At 36.4% G+C, this 19191-nt stretch overlaps 2 protein-coding genes across 11 annotated transcripts in view; both read left to right on the forward strand.

Moving 5' to 3' along the window:
• The first annotated feature begins 700 nt into the window (after positions 1-700).
• On the forward strand, positions 701-9776 carry LOC135636405 (uncharacterized). Of its 2 annotated transcripts, XM_065148119.1 has the most exons (15): positions 701-851; positions 1639-1757; positions 3210-3330; positions 3447-3511; positions 3621-3734; positions 4712-4786; positions 5953-5991; positions 6109-6180; positions 6473-6586; positions 6799-6870; positions 6949-6985; positions 8499-8611; positions 8849-9037; positions 9117-9205; positions 9393-9776. In XM_065148119.1, exons 1-14 carry the CDS (start codon positions 755-757, stop codon positions 9201-9203), a joined length of 1314 nt encoding a protein of 437 aa, XP_065004191.1. In that variant the 5' UTR covers positions 701-754; the 3' UTR covers positions 9204-9205; positions 9393-9776. The 2 variants fall into 2 exon arrangements, with proteins under 2 accessions (XP_065004191.1, XP_065004247.1); XM_065148175.1 differs by lacking the exon at positions 9393-9776 and having other exon boundaries at positions 9117-9379.
• Positions 9777-10059: 283 nt separating this feature from the next.
• The window catches only part of LOC103984954 (SUPPRESSOR OF ABI3-5), an 11299-nt gene continuing 2167 nt past the window's right edge, over positions 10060-19191 (forward strand). For 6 of the 9 annotated variants that reach the window (XR_010495867.1, XR_010495856.1, XM_009402544.3 and 3 more), the window contains exons 1-14: positions 10060-10326; positions 11879-12017; positions 12221-12261; positions 12517-13261; positions 13342-13413; positions 13489-13581; positions 13661-13740; positions 14568-14724; positions 15694-15781; positions 15844-15935; positions 16008-16076; positions 16149-16319; positions 18377-18566; positions 18880-19191. The exon at positions 18880-19191 is cut by the window's right edge and continues 678 nt beyond it. Coding sequence is in view for 7 of the 9 variants with exons in the window: in XM_009402544.3 (XP_009400819.2) it covers positions 11970-12017; positions 12221-12261; positions 12517-13261; positions 13342-13413; positions 13489-13581; positions 13661-13740; positions 14568-14724; positions 15694-15781; positions 15844-15935; positions 16008-16076; positions 16149-16319; positions 18377-18566; positions 18880-19191 (2158 nt within the window). In the remaining 2 variants the exon portion in view is untranslated. Of the gene's footprint in view, positions 10327-11738; positions 12018-12220; positions 12262-12516; positions 13262-13341; positions 13414-13488; positions 13582-13660; positions 13741-14567; positions 14725-15693; positions 15782-15843; positions 15936-16007; positions 16077-16148; positions 16320-18376; positions 18567-18879 lie in introns of all 9 variants that reach the window. The other 3 variants (XM_009402561.3, XM_009402591.3, XM_009402552.3) reach the window with 2 other exon arrangements.

Here is a 19191-nt window from a genome sequence, read left to right on the forward strand (position 1 = left end):
ATCCATCCAAAGATGGATAGCTGCAGCCTATCTGATTTGTTTTCGCTATGAATGCTGAGATATGCAACTCCTACCACTGTTTGACTATCTTTAAGATATTAAAATTATTATTGATGAATTTATTTTGTTGCTCCAATGAATTTATTTAAGAAATAGATTGAGGCTAATGGGGACCTATTGTACATCAATCTCTCGACGATATTAATCGAACCTACGAATTATGTTAGGGATGTTAAGTTGGGGGTTAAGGTGTCGATAAAATCGAACATACGAATTATGTTAGGGATGTTAAGTTGGGGGTTAAGGTGTCGATAAAACGTTAAAAATAGTAAATTAAAAGTATTAACAAAATAAAAACTATTCTCGATGAATCCATATGAAAATATTATATTTATGAACGTACATTAATATCTAGTCTAAGGAGAGTTATGTGCAAGTTCCAATATATGATAAACAAAATGTATTCGATTATATATAATGTTAGTTATATTTGACAAAAATGCTATGAATGTGATGTCGAAGCGTTGACTTATATTGAGTTGTCGCCCATCTGATAGTTAGTTATTGGTTACTAAAATTACCTTTATTAATATATGATTCTAATTGAGAATTAAAAACTACCTTTACTAAAACTAGAATGGGCTTTAATGGGCCATATAGAACGGGAGGCCCAAAGCGTTCCGCTCATTTATCCTCACCCGACTCCACATAAAGAGACGCTGAGACAGCGAGCGGCTCCGAGAAGAGGCGAGAAATGAGTAGCAGAGCCTTCGGTCTCCTGCAACAATGGCGGATTTCGTCGTCCAAGCCGCCTCGGGGAAGGATCAGAGGGATTTCTCGGCTCTCTGGAGGTCGCCTCTTCCCTTCTTCTTTGTTCACTTGACTTCTCTCAAACAAATGGCCATTTCGACAAACACTCACCTTACAGAGCTTTGGAGTTATCGTCTCTTGTGTTCTCTGATCAGTACTGGGTTTGAAGACCAAGTAGCCTTTCTTTGCTTTTGTCTATCTAACTGCGTGATTTTTTCGAGCATATGCCGCGTGTTCCAACGCGTGATGGGTTTTGTTCTTTTGTTGAACGTCTCGTGCTGTTGGCATCTTGACAAATACCCACCTTACATAAAACGGGGGGTTTATGACCACTCCGCCTTTCTTTGATTCTGTCGTCTTTTTGCGTCATTTTGTCGAGCAGTTTCCGTGTGTCCGAACGTCCGCGGGTTCTATTACTTTCTTCTACGCTTCTTGTTGTTGTTTCCGAAACGTAATTGCATACATCTTCGTTTTGGTTGGATGTCGCTGTGGATATCTAATAAGCACGATTTCATTTATCGTTGACCGTTCATGTGGTATTGTTTTTCTTTGTTCAAGAGATACCGAGTTTATTGCGGTTGATTAATCTGCCACTGCTAAAAGTTTGAACTTGGTCGATTCTTTTTCATCCCTTTGTTTAAATGGGTAGAATTGGGGTTTCAGCAGTTATATGTTTATTTTTTATTTCTTTAAGAGGACTCAATCGATGTTCATGCCTGAAGAACTTAATGGATTTTAACATCAACAAACTTCATTAACCACGTTAATATTTTGTGTGAATTGTTTTCATCTAGACATATCCATTTCATTGTATAAATTTGATCCCAGGTTTGGAAGTGCGAACTAGCTCTTCCCTATTTTTGAGCCAGCGTTTGCAATCAGCAACCACTGAAGCTGCTGACAGGGATCCTCTAAGATCTCACAACAGGAATGGAAACAGCATTATGGTACTTTTTCTTTGCCAAAAGAACTATCATGTATAACTTGATATCATATTCTTGAAATGCCTGCTTTATTGGATGGCATCTTAACAATTGCATCTGGTATCAAATAATTATACTGGCTCACTGCCTCAGCATCAGCAGGAAACCAGATGTCGTTTGCTTCCTGGTGCATGATACAACTGTTGAGCTGGTTTTTGACCCCCATCTATGTCTCTTAATCCAGATCTTAGTGCTTTGTAAAGCCTTAGGTTGTTATCTTACATGATTTCTGGTTATACCAAATAACCATCAAACGGAATTAAAGAACTATTTCCGTGAATTGTTTTGCCCTTGCTTAGAAAATTAATTTACTAATTGTTGAGAGACTAGAACAAGATACATGAGCCAAAGGCACTGAGTTCATAGAGCATGCAGATGTAAACCAGGATTATGCTAGTAACAGTAGGACTTGAGACATTATACCCATACATTAAAAGAACCATAAAGTTTGCTGATTTTACATACATATTTTAATGAACCATTTGATCATGACTATATATTTTTTTTCTGGAATTATTTAGTAGTTGAAATAGTAGTTGGATCATAATAAAAGAGGTTTTAAATATTTTTATACATATGATTCTTGATGCATTGGACAACTTGATTGGTCCATTTCTATCTCAGTGTTCCTGTGTATGACTCGAACAAAGAAATTCTGTGCCAAGTGGACATGTCAATTAACTGCCAAAGAATTCTTCAGTACATACCGAATTAAAAATCTCTATGGCTTGGCCAAGTTATTTTGTTTAGGATACATCACTTATGCTCATTTCAAGCTTGCATTCTCTTTTCTACGAGTTGCTTCACCTTGTTGAATTTGATAGGGATCCTCTTATTGGTGCTAATGTATTATGTGCATCAATATCACATCCAAAAAAGCACTTTGTACAGATGATGAGTAATTTTATCTTGCAGTTACACTTGTTTCTCATTTTCTATCCTTTAAATAAATGATTGATTTACTAGTGTCTACTAAGAAGCAAAACTTTTATGTCAAGAAGGATTCATGTGGCATCAACCATCAAGTAGCTGTTTCTGGATTTGCTTTTATGCTTAAAATTGTTTGGTCTATCTACTATCCAATTGATGGTGATCATGAGACTCCATGGAGTCTATGGGGCCATTAGGAATTTTAATTTATTTGTTCTTTCAAGATCCAAGTGGCATACAGCTATATACTTGATTATATGAGAAGCATTTTTCTTTCCTTATTTTGGCTTTTTTTGTTTGAACTTTGATCTATCTTTATTTTTTTTATTTTTTTAATTTTCTTAATTGTCATGGTGAGGATAATGGAGAAAGAGATTATGCATAGTTGGTTACTTGGTTTAATACAGCTCTATAGCGGCAGGTTGACAAACAATTTGGACTTGACTTGTTGTCATTATTGTTATTTGATATTATTTCTATCTTCAGGATGAACCTTTGCCAAAACATAAAACAACTGGGGCTTTTCAGCAGCTGCCTATGGTAATGCCATCCGTGGATATACTTTCCTCAGCACAAAGGAAAGCTAGGCATGTATCTCCTACTAAGGGTAATGCTTTTTTTGAGTTTATCTTCCATGTATGAATTCATGTTCCAAATTACTGTCTTCCAATATCAATTATTGTTTGTTGGATGTTGAGAGTACTCTGTTCCACCTTGATATAGGGATTCATAACATAGCAAAGCGAGAGAGAAATAGAGGTGCAAAGCAGCTTGATGCACTAATGAAAGTTAGACATGAAGTTTCTCTCTTTTTTCCCCTCTATAACTTATCCTCATTGTTGTTTTCAGTGGTAGTTTTGCTCACCTATTTCCGTGTAAAATTATTTTTTAATACAGGAATTAGCTGTTCCTTTAAGAAAATACATGGAAACCTTCCCCAACAAGCGATATCTACATCCATATGAGAGATCTCTTATTGAACTGACTTTCGGTGATGGCAACTATGAAGAGGTTTTCAAAGATTCTCTCTTTTGCAATAAATATGGATGATCTAACATCATCACGTTGAGCCTACTGTTCTTGGTGATTGTATGCCAACCTTGTTTAGTGATGCAATTGCTTTTCTCTGAGACTATTCTATGATTTTACATAATAAAATAATAAATCTCTTATCATTCCCCATATTTGGTGTTAACCCTGATAATCATAAAGTTTAGCGTTTCCAGGCCAAGGTTTAACTGTTGTTCATTTTTCAATTGGTTGCAAATGTAAATCACGTTGCTTGGTTTTAACATTCTAATTTAGGCATGTAATCCTAGCAAAAACTTCTAATTCTACTTTGTAAAAAGGAACCTGGACTGCTTAATAATTGGCCAACCTTGAGTCATGTCTTAAAACTTGGATCAAGTGATTTTATAAGAAGCTTAGTATCCCATGATTTTGCAGCTCTGTGATTTTGACTTTTACGCAAATCTCAAACAGTCAAGACTTGGAGCATGTTGTTGCATGAAACTTGAGCATTTAGTGATACTGAGCTTTCTTGTCTTGATTGATGCATCTAAAGCCTCCATATGCGACAATGTACATTTCAGTAAGAACTGTAAATAATATATTCATAAACTTCTACAGTTCTTTCTAAAAGCTGACACTTGACCCAATATGATATGTATGTATGTATGTTGTATGTATATGTACATATATATGTATATATATATTTTACATTTTTACTAATAATTAGCTTATAGTTTGTGATCAGCTAGTTATTTCTATGACAATACCTGAAATGCAGGCACTTATGAAAAATAAAAAAAGTTCTGTACTATATCCATTTTCTATGCTCAAGCTCTTTTGTTCACCAGTTGATGGGAATATTGAATTGTTAAATGTGTTTGATATGTTTTCTTTGCTTATACTTCTATTGAGAGTTGAGACATTAATCTAGAAGCTTACAATTTTTGAATGTGATGATATTCATGCTGTCTTGTCAGATCTTAGGAAGAGTCGATGCTCTTAGGAAAAAAGTTGTTTCCGTCGGAAAGCAACATGCATCTCTTTGTGCTCAGGTTTGACTCAATCATGAATCTGGTCATATACCTTTTATAGACTTGTACGGCTGTCCCTATTCAGTTTAAGCTATACTTGTTTGTTCTAATTCCATGTGTGAAATCGATAGAAAGTTTCAGTTATCAGAGTAGATCTTTTCTCTTAGGTGTTGTATTGAGTTAATGTCTTACTGACATCTGCATCTACTCTAAGTTTCCCTGTAGCTGCTTGGTTTTCTAATACTTACAGCCTTGTTTTGGGCTTGCATCTCCCTTTATGTACACTTTAGTGCTCACATTATAGATGAACAATCGAATGTTTTGGTGTGGGAAAATCAGAACAAACTCAATTAGAATTTTCTTTTATATTTGTGCTTTTTGAGATTGCTGTTAATATTATAGAGTCTTTTTTAGCACTATCACCTTGTAACAATTTCAGATCATCTCTGTTTGCTCCATGGAATGTTCCTTTTCACTTTACATTAAGTTGGTCCAGTCTACAAATATTCTTATATGTATAAACTCAATGAAGCTTTTTCATTCTATGTTTGTTTCTGACAGACTTGTGGCAAGTTAAAGCAGTCCAATTGGTATCAAGCTGTCTATGATTTTGCCAAAATCATGAGTGTCTATTGATCATTAGATTTGGAAGCATTTAATATCATACCCATATAGATACCCACGAGTACATTGTCTGCTAGAATATAACCTTTCCTAATGTTTAAAAAACATAAATCTTAAGAGGGGATGGTTCATATGAATCCATGATGTAGAATGGAAAGATTTAAACTACAAAGTCAGGTTATCAGACCTGGAATTTAGAAATAGCAAGTTTGGACTTGAATAGAAGATGATTCTGCTTTACTTTTAGTATCCGATCTTAAAATGAGAACACACTCATTCCTATTTTTGGAACACAATTGCAAGTTGGGTCCAGACATTGCTTCAGTAAGGTTGCTGCTTGTCCGAGTCCTTTTGGCCTGCATATCAGAAAGCTTCTCCTCTACAAATAACTTATAATTGACTAGTTCTTTCAGTGCATACTTGTATGACTGTTGTTTCTATAACTTAAAAAAAGAAAAAACACCAGAAACTATTGCATAATGGTAGCTTCATTTCCCTGTTGCTTTGCATATCTAGTATAAATGTAAAGACTTTTATTCAGGTTGGGTCTTTAACCTTTACAGTCCACATCAAAGCGTGAAGCAGAAGAGCGACTAAATGAGGTCAGCTCCAATTTGATGTCATCTCTTATGTCTGAGAATATGTGTCAGAATATATTTGCTTATCTTGCCTTTTGCCCTTGCCTTGATCGTCCATTATGGATATACTTGAACTTGCAGGGACTCAAGAAGCTTGAGGAAGTTTTCCAATTTGGAAGAACTGCCGTTGATGATTTGTTAAATGTTGCAAAGGTAATCGGTCATTTAATATGAAATCAAAATGTGTTTATGAACAGTTGACACATCGAAATTTTCTAACAAATGATATTTGTAGCTTTACATGATGTAATTATTTGCAACTCATGGATGAATACATAGACATGTAATGTAATATGTTGTATGTATATGAAGCTTCACCAATTGCCCTCCTTCTATGGTTTAGTGACTTTTGCTTCACTGACCGTTGACTAAGCTGGTTGCACAACTTGTTGCTTGAATTAACAGTTTGAGGGAAGCTAACTGGACCTAACACTTAGTCTTGCAGACACTGCGTGCTATGCCAGTGGTGGATCCACAGACACCTACGCTTTGTCTTGTTGGAGCGCCTAATGTGGGGAAATCATCACTAGTACGGATTCTATCAACAGGGAAACCAGAGGTAAATGTCTTTCTACAAAATACTATGGGAAGTGATTGACTGTGCCTGTGTTTGTATCTTTATCCAGCTTCTTTTACAATTATGAACGTGGAGGGTTACATTTTGTCATTCATCCAATTGATGTTTTGTACATTTGAGAAATAGATCATAATTTTATATTTATTTTTTGTTGCTGTAGAGGTTTCTCTTTGATGTTGCTCTACTTTGTTTAGGTTTGCAATTACCCTTTCACCACTAGAGGAATTCTGATGGGTCATATCATCTTAAACTATGAGCGTTTCCAGGTTGGTATTTATTTTTGGAGTGTTTTGATTTTTTTAAGCCAACTCTTAGCTAACCTAGAATGACAAATTTTACTACAGGTAACCGACACTCCAGGTCTTCTTACAAGACATGATGGTAGTCAACCAAACAGTTCTATTTCCATTCAATTTTTCAGCATGCACTTTTATCAGAATGAACCCATGAATGGATTATTTGATTTTTCATATTATACCAATTTTTTTGTATGCAAGGTTCTTTTGTAACTAGTTCTTTGGATACTCTGCAAAACCTTTATTACATTGTTGTGAGCTCTTCTTTTGATGAAGATCTACTTAATGATATGTGCCTATCTACTTTTATGTTATACGAATCAAGATTATGTGACGAAATGAAAGCTGATCTTTCAAACATTGCCATTCGAAACCCACTCATTTTTGTTGAATGTCTTCTTTTCTCTGTTGGAAGTAAAACTCATTCCTTTGGTTGAAAGCTTTAGGAAGTGGAAAGACACGAAGACATATAATCTCATTTAGCTATTTCAAACTATAAAGTTTTACAGAATATGAAAATCTAATATCAAGCTTAAATATAGAGGGTGAGCATTGACTCTCTGTTAAGGTTGTTTCTTTACAACCTGGGCGCTTTGGTTTGAGCTTGATGGAAATAGCATCTTCACTTAGAGGAATAATATTATGTAATCGAGAATTGACCCTCACCATTTCTTACATTAGTGATGCCTCATGCATTAGTTTACCCTTCTTTTAAGGTCGAGTATCATATGATGGTTGATGAAGTATATAAGCAAAAAGTTGGAAGAGAAATTATATGGCAGTTGCTAGGAAGCCATGCATGAGGCAAGCCTCGTGTGGTCCATTGTCGGAGCAAGCAGGCCCTGCTAATGTGGACCAGCTCTTGCTGCTGGGGCCTGCAAAGTGCTGCCTCCTGCAGCCAATAGCACCCACTAGATTTGCCTTGTGCATGACTTCAATGTTGGCTCAAGTTATTTTTGGTATTTAAGTTGCTTATTTTTTGTTATCTTGCATTATATATTACGAACATGAGCAGCAATGTTCTTTGATTTGTCCATCCTACAGATAAAAGGTTATATGTAAGTGATCACTATGAATACTGACACAATTGACTATGACATCCTACAAAATCCTCTAGTATTACTGATACTGATGTTCTGAGTTTGACATATTGCTGACTTTATGAATTGACTTGTACTTTTGCAACTAAGATATTTGTCCAAGCATGATACCTCCTTGTTTGTGGAATCTTTGCTATATCTTATCATGTAACTTGGATAGAAATGACAGTTGGTCATCATTATTTAGCTGTGATTTCTTTAAATAAAAAAATGCATGCTGTTCACCAAATACTTTTTCTACCTTTGACACAATCTTGTTGGCGGTAATAATTTACAGGGCTTTGTTGTGATCCCTGTTCATCATGCATTATTAACTACAGTTATTGGACAAGGAAATAGCAAAACTACTTTCGTTATATTTACTAGCCACTTCTTTCTTTCTTCCCTGTGCATAGACAAATACACAACTTCATATACATGGCTTTTGGCTGTAGTGATCTTAGTGAACTTTTTTTTAGCTTTTTTGGGTTTCATTACATCTCCTTTTTTTTTTCCCAGATGACAGGAACAATATAGAAAGGTTAACATTAGCAGTCCTTTCTTATTTGCCGACTGCTGTACTGTATGTTCATGATCTATCGGGAGAATGTGGGACATCACCGGATGATCAGGTACAAGAGGCTTACAAATATTAAATTACCATGTTGCCGAATTTGTTATGACATGTGAGTTTCCAAGTTTTTCCAGCGAATATCTGCTTGTTGATATGCTGAATCAGAATACAATGCTTAAAATTCCTGGACTTTCAGTTTCTACAAGCTCTAGCATTGGCATACAATTCTCTGATTTAGTAATCCTGATCTCATGATGACGATGGTTGATCTTTTCGTGGTATGATGCTACTGCAGTTCACCACATACAAACAAATAAGGGAAAGATTCAAAGATCATCTTTGGCTTGATGTCGTCTCTAAATGTGATCTCTTGCAAGAATCTCCTGATGGCACTTCAGCTCCAGATGAAACCGGTAGATATAAAAGGTTCGGACCTGACGGCTCCATCCACGTTTCAGTAAAGAGCGAACTAGGCATCGATGAGGTATTGTTTAGCCTTTTTACTGTTGTTTAAACAAATGATAAGAGATTAACAAATGTACCACCAATTCCTCTGTCATCAGCTAAAGGCCAAAGTTCGTGACCTGCTTCTCTCCCATATGGCTCGGATCGGAAGTCAGAAGACCGCAGATATAGAGGAGGCATCTTAAAGGTTGAATGCTCCTCTGCGTTGTGTTTGTACTAATTAAAATGTTTCACAATCATCTCAAACATATTAGTTTGATTTTGTTCAAGGATGCATGACAGTTTATTGAAATGATGTAATGAGAAAAAATTCTGTAACACAAGTATTTTTTGATCAATAATTTTGAATCAATTGCATTTTGATCATGCTTTAGGGGGAAGGAGAGGGGGACGAGATGCCAGGGAAGGACATGACAGATGGCGGAAAAGAGTAGGGGCGAAGAAGGAGGTGATGAGGAAGGACGGATGGCGGTTGTGTCGACGGTTGGGGACAATGGGTAGAGGGTGGAATGGTGGTGGCGACATTACATTGGAAGTTGTGGAAGATTCCCAGAGGAGGTATTTGCGTTTGCAACGTGTCAATGATCATTGGCACAAAAGTGTTTTCATAAAGTAACTCCTTACGTATAAATCAATTAAAGGGGGATCATCTGATAAAAAATTAATAGTAAAGATTTTTCTTAATTAAGGGAAAATGTGGAAGTTATGATTTGAATCCTAAACTGAATCTGATCCTAAATTTTAGATATGATAACTCACATGAAGTCTAAAACCTTCAAGCATGTTAAGCTGTGTTCATTAGCTATTTGGGCTAACGAGGGAATCAATGGAGCCCGACAACCCGAAATGTTGACGTGGATTCAATGATAATTTTGATCCATACCCGATAACGATTGTAAAACCGAAATCCCTTCCGACCCGAACATAAAATTCAATTATGGATTTTATCGGATCAAATAATTACCGAATTCGGATCCTATACGCATCCGACCCATGCCACTCCTAGTTGGTTATAATAGAGGATAGGTCGAGACGCGGAAGCATAAGCCTTTCTTTTCGCCCTTCTCACCGCAGCCCGATCTCCCATCTCCGCTCCACCGCCGCCGGCCTTTTTTCCCGCGACGCCACGCCGCGGTGGTTCTGGTCCCGTAGATCGTACGACCTGGTGGTGCGTTAGCGGCCCTCTAGTCGTCGGGGGTTTCTCCTCTGACCGATCCCGATCGTAAGCCCTAAAAATCATCGAGGGTTTGGCGGTTTCATCTGATTCCTGCGATCCTTGGCCTGGAGAAGGAGGAGGAAAGAATCAAGGTCTGGTTTGGTTTGATTTTTGTTTTGGTTGTGGGTTTCTGACCCAAGTCACTGATTTCGATCGGTTATCTGAGGTTTTCTCGTCATATGCGACTGTTGCTCAATCAAAAGATTGAATCTGATGGTTCTGTTTTTGAAAGGGTTTAGAGCGTTCTCTTGTTGTTTGAACACTTTACCCTGTAGCGTCTTGACTGCTAGTTCTTTTTATCTTAATAACTATTATGAAGCGAGTGGTCTTGGATGATATTGGCACGGGCGTGAAGACCACGCCATCCTTTGGGTTGATCAGGATTGGCTGATGCAGCTTAATATTGCACGTCTTCCTGTGTCGTGTGCAACATCTAGTGCCAGCGATGCTTCAGAATCGATTGCGATCAAGTTATCTTAATCTTTATAAGGAGAACTCTTATTAATGTGCGGATAGGTAAAAGAAAATAAATATGCGTTTGGCAATAAGTGTATGATTGTATGACAATAAGTGTTGGTATTGTCTTTGCATGCATGCAAACAATCATTTTTTGTTTCAACATTTGAGCTTTAAACATATTGGTTCCATCTGTTAATGATGTTGTTAGTGCTAATCACCCATTGGAAGTAGGAGTTAAATGTGCTTAGAATATTGCTCTCTGGTTTGCGAACATTATATCCAAAAGACTTCCCCATCCCTTCATGCCTCACAAGTATTTGTATGTTTCCTGATGTGCTGTTTATCATTTAATTTATCTGAAAGTATCAACATGCATTGTGTTTGTCTGCTAAAAGTTCAGGTCAAATCAGGATGTGTATGGGTTGATTGAAGACAGTTATAGGTCTTCTGTGAAAATCTGGATTAGTAAGTTTCAGGTCGTTAAAATAAAGTCATGTTCAATTATGGACATGCCATGCTGTCCGAAAATTGGATTGACTTTTCATTTTAGTTTTATGTTTGGAAATGTTGTCCAACCCACATGTTGCCTGGACCTTGTTCGCTAGGTGAAGATTTAAGATAGCAAAGTCTTGGATTAGAATAAAAAGACATTGTTTAAAGAATGTCATGGTACATTGTTTGCAATTGATATTTGTACATAGGATTTGTTTAATCCAATGTAAATATAAGAAAAATCTGAACTGGATTCTTTTTGAGTTCTTAAATGGCCTAATTTTTCTAGGGAATTATATCATAATTGCAATGGAGAATGAAAACGAGTTTCTTTGCTTTAAACTGGTCTTGTAATGTACTTGGATTCATAGCAATCCACCAGGATCCACTTCTGTAGTTTTCCTAGAAACATCACTATGTTTTTGGACATAGAGATGGTGTTTCATTTGGCTCAAATCATTAAATATGCTGATTCTTATGAGCGCATCTATCCTTATTTGAAATGATTATGACTGATGATTATGTCTGTATTTGTTTTCTTTGAAACTTGAAGGACTGCATAATTGTCATTTGAGAGTCTGAGGATGGGGTATTTTTTGGACTGTTGGTTTGAGGATTTAAGGCAAAAGGATGGCCATGTGGGTTAATACTTGTTGATACTGGCATAACTGTCTGCTTGTGCATCAATTACAGGATAGATATCTGAACAACCTGCACTCGAAAGTCAAAATCTGTGAAAGATCATCAAGAGAGCCTTGCAGGAAAATACTAGTGCAGCCTGCAAATGGACCCTGGGCGTTATGGTCGTCAACAAGGATGGGACACAAACAGCGTAATTGCAGCTTTCTCTTTTGTTACCTATAACCGGGATGATATAGCAGATTATATGACTTATGTCGTGTCCTCCATGTTCACTGGAATCTCATTCTAACAGAACTGTTGAAGAAAGCCATGGACCAGTTTTTAATGGAATGGATTTCCCTACCCCTTCCATAAATTTTTGATGCTAATTTGCTTATTCTGTTGAATCTACAGGCCTTGGAGGGGTATGGTGCACTCCATGAGCAAGATTTCAGGTGGGTAAATTATTAATTGTTTAAACCCTTTGGGATTTTGTAGCATCTTGTAAACTTAATTATGTTCCTATGATCCTATCTATGTTTCTTAGAAAAAATGATTACTTTCCCTAAATGTGAGATTTTACCATTTGTTAACACTTGACATTATAGTTTTGGTTATGATACTTGGGTGTTGTACTAACTTTGCCTTTCTGGTATATTATGTTTGTTACATTACCCTGTGTTTCCCCACTGCTTAATTTACTATTGCAGGGCTGGTGGATCATATGGTGGTAGGAGGCTGTTACCTGAAGGATTTTCCAGGGATTCTGGTTATGCAAGGACCTCTTTTCATCATGACATACTTGAGAGGGATATCTATCCACCAACACATGTTCCTGGTGTCTGGCCTCAGCCTAGAAGAAGTTTCGATGAAGAATATGCACTCGTCAGGGATTCAAGAAGAAATGTTGAGCCGTATCATGAAATAGATAACTTTGGTGAACATGTGAAGTATCATGAAGATAACTTTCGTGACAACCACCGCAACATTGAGAGGTACCATGACACAGATAGTTACCATGATTATGGATATGATAGGCATGCCAGGTTTGGGGGTAGGGATCACGAGGGAATGAGCAGTGACTATGAAGTTCGACGCCATTTATCTCATGAAAGCAGAGAAAATAGTCGTGATAGAGACTATGATTATGACTGGTATAGCTATGATTCTGACCATGAGAGAGGAAAGAGGGATGGTGGTCGGCGACGACGTGAATCACGTGATCGTGAACATGAAAAGAGAGGTTTGAGTCGCGAAAGAGATCAAAGTCCATATAGACGTCGAGAACGCTCTCGTTCACATGGGCGTGATGATCGGTCTAGATCAAGATCTCCTCGAGGTAGAACTCGTAGCCGAAGTCACAGAGAGGACAGCTATGAGGATGGCCGATATGAGAGGAATGAAAGACGGCGGGATTATGATCGTGATGAGAAGAGACATAATGACTCTTCTGTGGTATGCTCCAGTGGATACATAACACTGTTTTTTTGTGTTTAATATAATTGATAAAGCTTTCTTTTCTCTTTTTGCTGTAGGCGCCATCAGCCACAATAGTTGTGAAGGGTCTATCACAGAAGACAACTGAAGATGATTTGTATCAATTTCTTGTACGAGTATCTTGGTCATAAATGGTTTTCTTTGTTGTTATTAGCTTTTGGTTTAATAGCTCTAGTCTCTTCCAGGCTGAGTGGGGGCCGCTTCGTCATATACGGGTTATTAAAGAGAGAAATTCTGGAGTTTCGCGGGGATTTGCTTTTATTGACTTTCCTGATGTGGTACCTTTCATAGAATTTATTTTCATGTGTCACCTCTTGTTTAATGTGTTTGCACCAAAAGCCGATGCTTCTTATGCAGGATGCTGCTCGGAGGATGATGGACGGCATTGGAGACAATGGTCTTGTAATTGATGGAAGGAAGCTCTTCTTTGAGTACAGGTAACTGCGTTTCAGAGAGTTAGTTTATTTGGACAGTTGATTTATTAAATGTGGAGAAAGAAGTTCAACAATTTTTTTCTGAAACAGTCATTGCTTAACCCTGGGGTTGTGTACTTTAGATTTTTATCTGATTGTTTTCTTATTATTATAATTTAGTTTTACAAGGAACGAGAACTTTTTGATGTTTTGTCATACAAAACTTACCTAGTCATACAGGGAACAAGATCTGTGAACTGTGCAATGGAATGACCCTCTCTGATACATTGTCTGTTACATGGAAGTGTGAACTTGACACTGGCTTACAAAGTTCTTGTTCTCATGGTAATCTGGTGTAATAACATGTTAATAATTTGAAAAAACAAGAAGCATACACTTTGTTCATGAAGACCATGGTCTCCGGGAGATTAATCTAAGTAGCAATTTTTCTATTGGTGGGTGGATGCATCATATTTTTGTAGTCTCTTGACTTAATTCTCTCTCCTTTCCTTCCCCTTTTTTGTCTTTCTTGTTTTATGTTGTCACATTTTGGTGCAACTTTAATCCAACATATCTGAAGCATTCACTTTGTTCCTGAAGGCCATGGTCTACAGAGGATTCATTTAAGTAGCAATTTTCATTTTAATCGATCATTGTGTTTTCCAAAATCATGACTCTTTCATTCTCTCTCCTTTCCCTTCCTTTTTCCTTTTTCTTTCTTGTTGTTGGTGAATACTATAGTTCATTCTAATGTTGCAACTTCTATAGTCTATGCTCCTTTGACATTGGTTTTTGGTATCTATTTATCTATGCAACTTCTGTTTTGTTGCTGATGTCCATCTCTGCTGCAGTAGTAAGCCAACTGGTGGGGCTGGTGCACCTTCATTAGGACAAGAAAGCTTTGCTAAATCAAGCCATGGACACGGTAGAAGTATTACTGCACCATGTGACTGGATTTGTACCATGTGTGGTTGTTTAAATTTTGCACGGCGGACATCCTGTTTCCAGGTGTATTTTTATTTTGGTTTTTTGCACATTGCAGTCATTCTTTCAGTAAGAAATCTTATTTCAGAAAGTCAATATTCTGACCTGAACACTTGATAGAATTGACTTTTGGGTTCTTCATATTCAGCAAAGTGGCATTTTAATGTTTCCATTTAATCAATTATCTAACTAATTTAACACATTTTACCAGTACCTTTTGATCTTTTTTTTTCAAATTGCAATATTGAAAAACAGATCAGCAACACAATTCAAGTGAAGTGGGTTACATGTTATTTTTAAGATTTTTCAGTCAATTTTCTCTATGCATTTTATAGAGTTGAATGAAACATTTTTTTTTGTAGCCACACGTATTAATTCCTCTGTTGTTGGCACTCCCTTTAATAATCAATCATTTTCCTCCACTAAGCGTGGACCAGTAAACTGTCATTTTCTTCAGGTTGGCTGCATCTCATAAGGTTCTTGAGGTCAAACGTGATCATGGGATGATTATATTAATATGCTCTGTGGGAGCATCTGTTTATAAAGTAATATAAGTGACAAGAAATGGGTTGAAGCAGAGAACTCTTTCTGGACTTTCAAGACATGATTTATGCTTTTTCAACATGGAATTTAATAAGAAATTTCACTGGAACCGATAATTGTTCACTTAAAGATATTTTGTAGGATTACAAGCTTTAATTGCTTGGGTGTAATTCTTTTAGTGCTACTCTCTCTGAACATCAAAAGGGGCTTGTACTTTACACATCCTGTGATATAGTAGTCCTCTTCTCTAGATTATTGTCAACAACATTTTTGTGGTAGTTTTGTATCTTCATCATGCATTTGGTGCATCCTACAGTATTCATACTCAATGAAGCATTTTGAAGTTTAGAAAAAAAACTATTTCACTATTTTCTTCTAGTTAATTTCTAGATTTTATATCTTTTTTTATCATGATTTATGTGGTTCCTGTTTGTTGCTTTTACCATCTAGTGCAATGAGCCCCGGACTGAGGATGCTCCTCCAGCTGATGTAGCAAGCACCAATCCAACACCCTTAGGGAAAAGGGGATCAGATTTAGGTATAAGTTTGCTTTTCTGTTAATTTTTTTTTACTCGGTAACTGACATAGATTCATTTTCAGGTCCTACTCATGTCTTAGTTGTACGAGGGTTGGATGAAAATGCAGATGAAGAAATGCTTCGTTATGAATTTGCTAAGCATGCTGCAATTAAGGTAGCAAATATATTCTTGTGGTTAGCCAATGTTAAGGTTTTTTAGCTGTTAGCTTACAGTTTTTGTCTGCAGGATCTTCGCCTTGTCAGAGATAAATTTACTCATGTTTCTCGGGGATTTGCTTTTGTGCATTTCCACTCGGTACACTCTTTTTCTTTTTTTCTTATCCATGATGTCAGAGTATGATGTTTTTTCTTGTATCATTGTTTACAGGTGGAAGATGCAACCAAAGCTCTTGAAGCAACCAATGGAACAACCCTAGAAAAAAATGGCCAAGTCCTACGTGTAGCATATGCAAAAAGTATTCATGGACCTGGATCTGGGACTCCACAATCGAGCAGTCTTGCAGCAGCTGCTATTGAGGCAGCAACATTTGCTCAACAGGTCTTAGCCATCAGCATTTGTTATATAATTTAATTTTTTAATGTCTTATACATGTCTGGTTCACTTTTCCACTTTGTGGGTCATGAACTGTGCACTCAATAATGTGTAGGTTTCACAGTTTTGAAAATGATCAAATTCTCACTTTTGAGCTGCAACAAATTGTGCCAGTCATGATGGCCTTGTCATAGTTGACATTATTCTTTGCAAAATTTTCTGTAGTCTGTTGGATTTCTGTGCATGTATACTCCTAAAAATGGAATTTTTTTTAATTCGTATCAATATCTTAAAAAACTTAGATTTCTTGTAGAAATGCCTGAACTATCACTGATATTTCCTGAGGGCTCTTTGACAGTGATCTTTCTTTGGATAACTATAATTAGACATGAACAACAACCTTTTGCCAAACATCCAAATGGTTTAAGAAATTTTATGAATGCCCTCTCAAATTAAAGATTTTGCAGAAGTCCACTTCAGAGAATATAAATTTTATTATAAAAAAACCCATTAAAAATCTTAATGATGCCTTTTGAAGTAAATGCCTTAAGAAAGTCAAATGGTAGGGACATGGTTAATTTAAGGTATTATAGCGTCTGACCTTCTAACATGACTTTTGTTTAACTGTAATGCATTTAACATCAAACCATGGGGACATTTGTGCAAGGAATTTATTTTCTGGAGATACTGTAGAGGTGCAATTGTGCAATTTTAAGTCAAGGCTATATTTTCAAACTACCAGAGCATGCTCTTGATTTGCATGTCTCTGTAGTTCTCATCTTGGTTTAGATTAGGGTGTGAAGCCAATATGCCGTTATTGTATGTTGAAATTGTTTTTACCACTAAACCTTTGCATGAATGGATGTAGCCAAGGTAGCATGTTGGACCTCTATGGACTTTAGATGCCATATGATTTACTGACATGTACTTGTCAAGATCACTGAATGAAATTTTTTTTTAATGAGTGGTTGTACCGATTGGTACTTAGTTGCATGGTCCATTATTGATGCATGATCCATTATTGATGCATGATCCATTATTGATGCATCATCAGACCAGTAAATATCAGTCAGTATTTACCAGTCCGACCAGTATTTAAACCATGGAGGCAAATTCTGTATGGACTTTGAACTGCCTTACCTGAGTATGCTTCTCAGTTTATTCTTTTTGAGATGGCAGTTCATGATTCTCGTATGGCCAATAAAATATCTGCTGGATGATGGGAATTTTCCAGTGTGTCCAATTCTCATTGTTTTGATGTTCTTGCCATATATCTTGATTACTCCTTTATTATGGCTTAGCAGATTTAGTAGAAAGCACACCGGAAATTTACCTGTTGAGATAGATGCATGACAACATCTCAAATCACACTCTAAAGAAATTATCCCTTCTTAATAGAACTCAAATTTTTTTTAAATCAAATTGAACTGTATATTCATCTAGCTGTTTGTCTTGTCTAAGTCTTTTGGTACATAGAATGATAGAAGATTTGCTGATTGTCTCCCTGTTTCATAAAATCACTCTTTTGCTTTTACATATATTAAAAGTCCCTATAAAGTGGTCTCAGTGTCATACTTTATGATTTGATCTAGCTGTTTGTCTTGTCTAATTCTTTTGGTTCATAGAATGATAGAAGATTTGCTGATTGTCTCCCTGTTTCATAAAATCACTCTTTGGCTTTTACATATATTAAAAGTCCCTATAAAGTGGTCTCAGTGTTATACTTTATGATTTGATTTTGTAATGCTTCCTCACATACTTTATGGTATACAAACTTTAAGAAATACAACTTCTGCACATGTGTACTGAGTAAAATTTTCATTAATATTGATATAATTTACCTTTTCTATTTGTGTCAATCAGTCACTGCTTCATGGGTTAACATCTTTAGCTACATATTGGTGAGCCAAAATAGTAATTATTTAGACTCAATTATTGCATCAATTTGCATATTATTTTTTTCTTTTCATTGGTTGTTGAGGTACTACTCAATTGTAATATCAACCATAGACTACTGTAATTGCTGCTATATCTATTTGGCTTCTTTTATTTATTTTGTTCAGTATGATGCTGTTGGTTGGACGCCAAAGGAATACAATCCAGATCAAAAACAATCTACAACTGGGTTTGAGCAAAATAGCAAGGCAGAAGTTCAGAGAGGTGGTTCTGCTCCACAATCTGGGTTTGTATGGGATGAGAAATCTGGCTATTATTATGATGCTGCCTCAGGATTTTATTATGATGGAAATACTGGTTAGTTTGTTTGATATATCAATTTTTTGGTACAGCAATTATTCATTTTGGAAGGTTTTATTGTCAGAAACTTCTATGGATTCCTACTAAAATTTTTCTATTTGAAAAATAAAGAAATTAATATATGTATAATATGTGCCTTTATATAGAATACGATTTTTTATGTTTATATAGCTATATATAGTTGTTATAGTAGTAGCTGGCAACTTTTTTTTTTGTTTAAACCTCTTTGAGCATGGTTTTTTTCCATCAAATCCTACTGGAGTAGTGCCTCATTGTCTTGGTGAACTCTACTTGTAATTGTTTCATGCAGGTCTTTACTATGATGGGAACAATGGTGTTTGGTATTCTTATGATCATCAAACTCAGAAATATGTCCCTTGCAACGAGCAGAGCAACAATAAGGCAGCTGGAGACATGGCAAATGAAACTTCAAAAGGATCGGATGGAACTGCAAGCAAAAAAGTAGTGATATCTGCAGCTGCAACCACGGTAAAATCAAATGAAAAAGCATCATTGCCTGATGCGGTTCATGCTGCTGCAACAGCAGCATTAGCTGCAGAGAAAAAGGAAAAGGAGAAGTTGAAAGAGATTAAGTTGGCATCAAAAAGTAACCTCTTAGCTA

This window comes from Musa acuminata, chromosome BXJ1-1 (genome assembly GCF_036884655.1).
Source record: "Musa acuminata AAA Group cultivar baxijiao chromosome BXJ1-1, Cavendish_Baxijiao_AAA, whole genome shotgun sequence".
NCBI lineage: Eukaryota > Viridiplantae > Streptophyta > Magnoliopsida > Zingiberales > Musaceae > Musa > Musa acuminata.

Bases quoted from the DNA above. Each gene is read 5' to 3' on its own strand.
- LOC135636405 (XM_065148119.1), top strand. From the start codon at position 755: ATGAGTAGCAGAGCCTTCGGTCTCCTGCAACAATGGCGGATTTCGTCG. The intron at 1,758-3,209 runs GTACTTTTTCTT...TTCTATCTTCAG, and splicing joins GGAATGGAAACAGCATTATG to GATGAACCTTTGCCAAAACA. The intron at 3,512-3,620 runs GTTAGACATGAA...TTTTTAATACAG, and splicing joins AGCTTGATGCACTAATGAAA to GAATTAGCTGTTCCTTTAAG.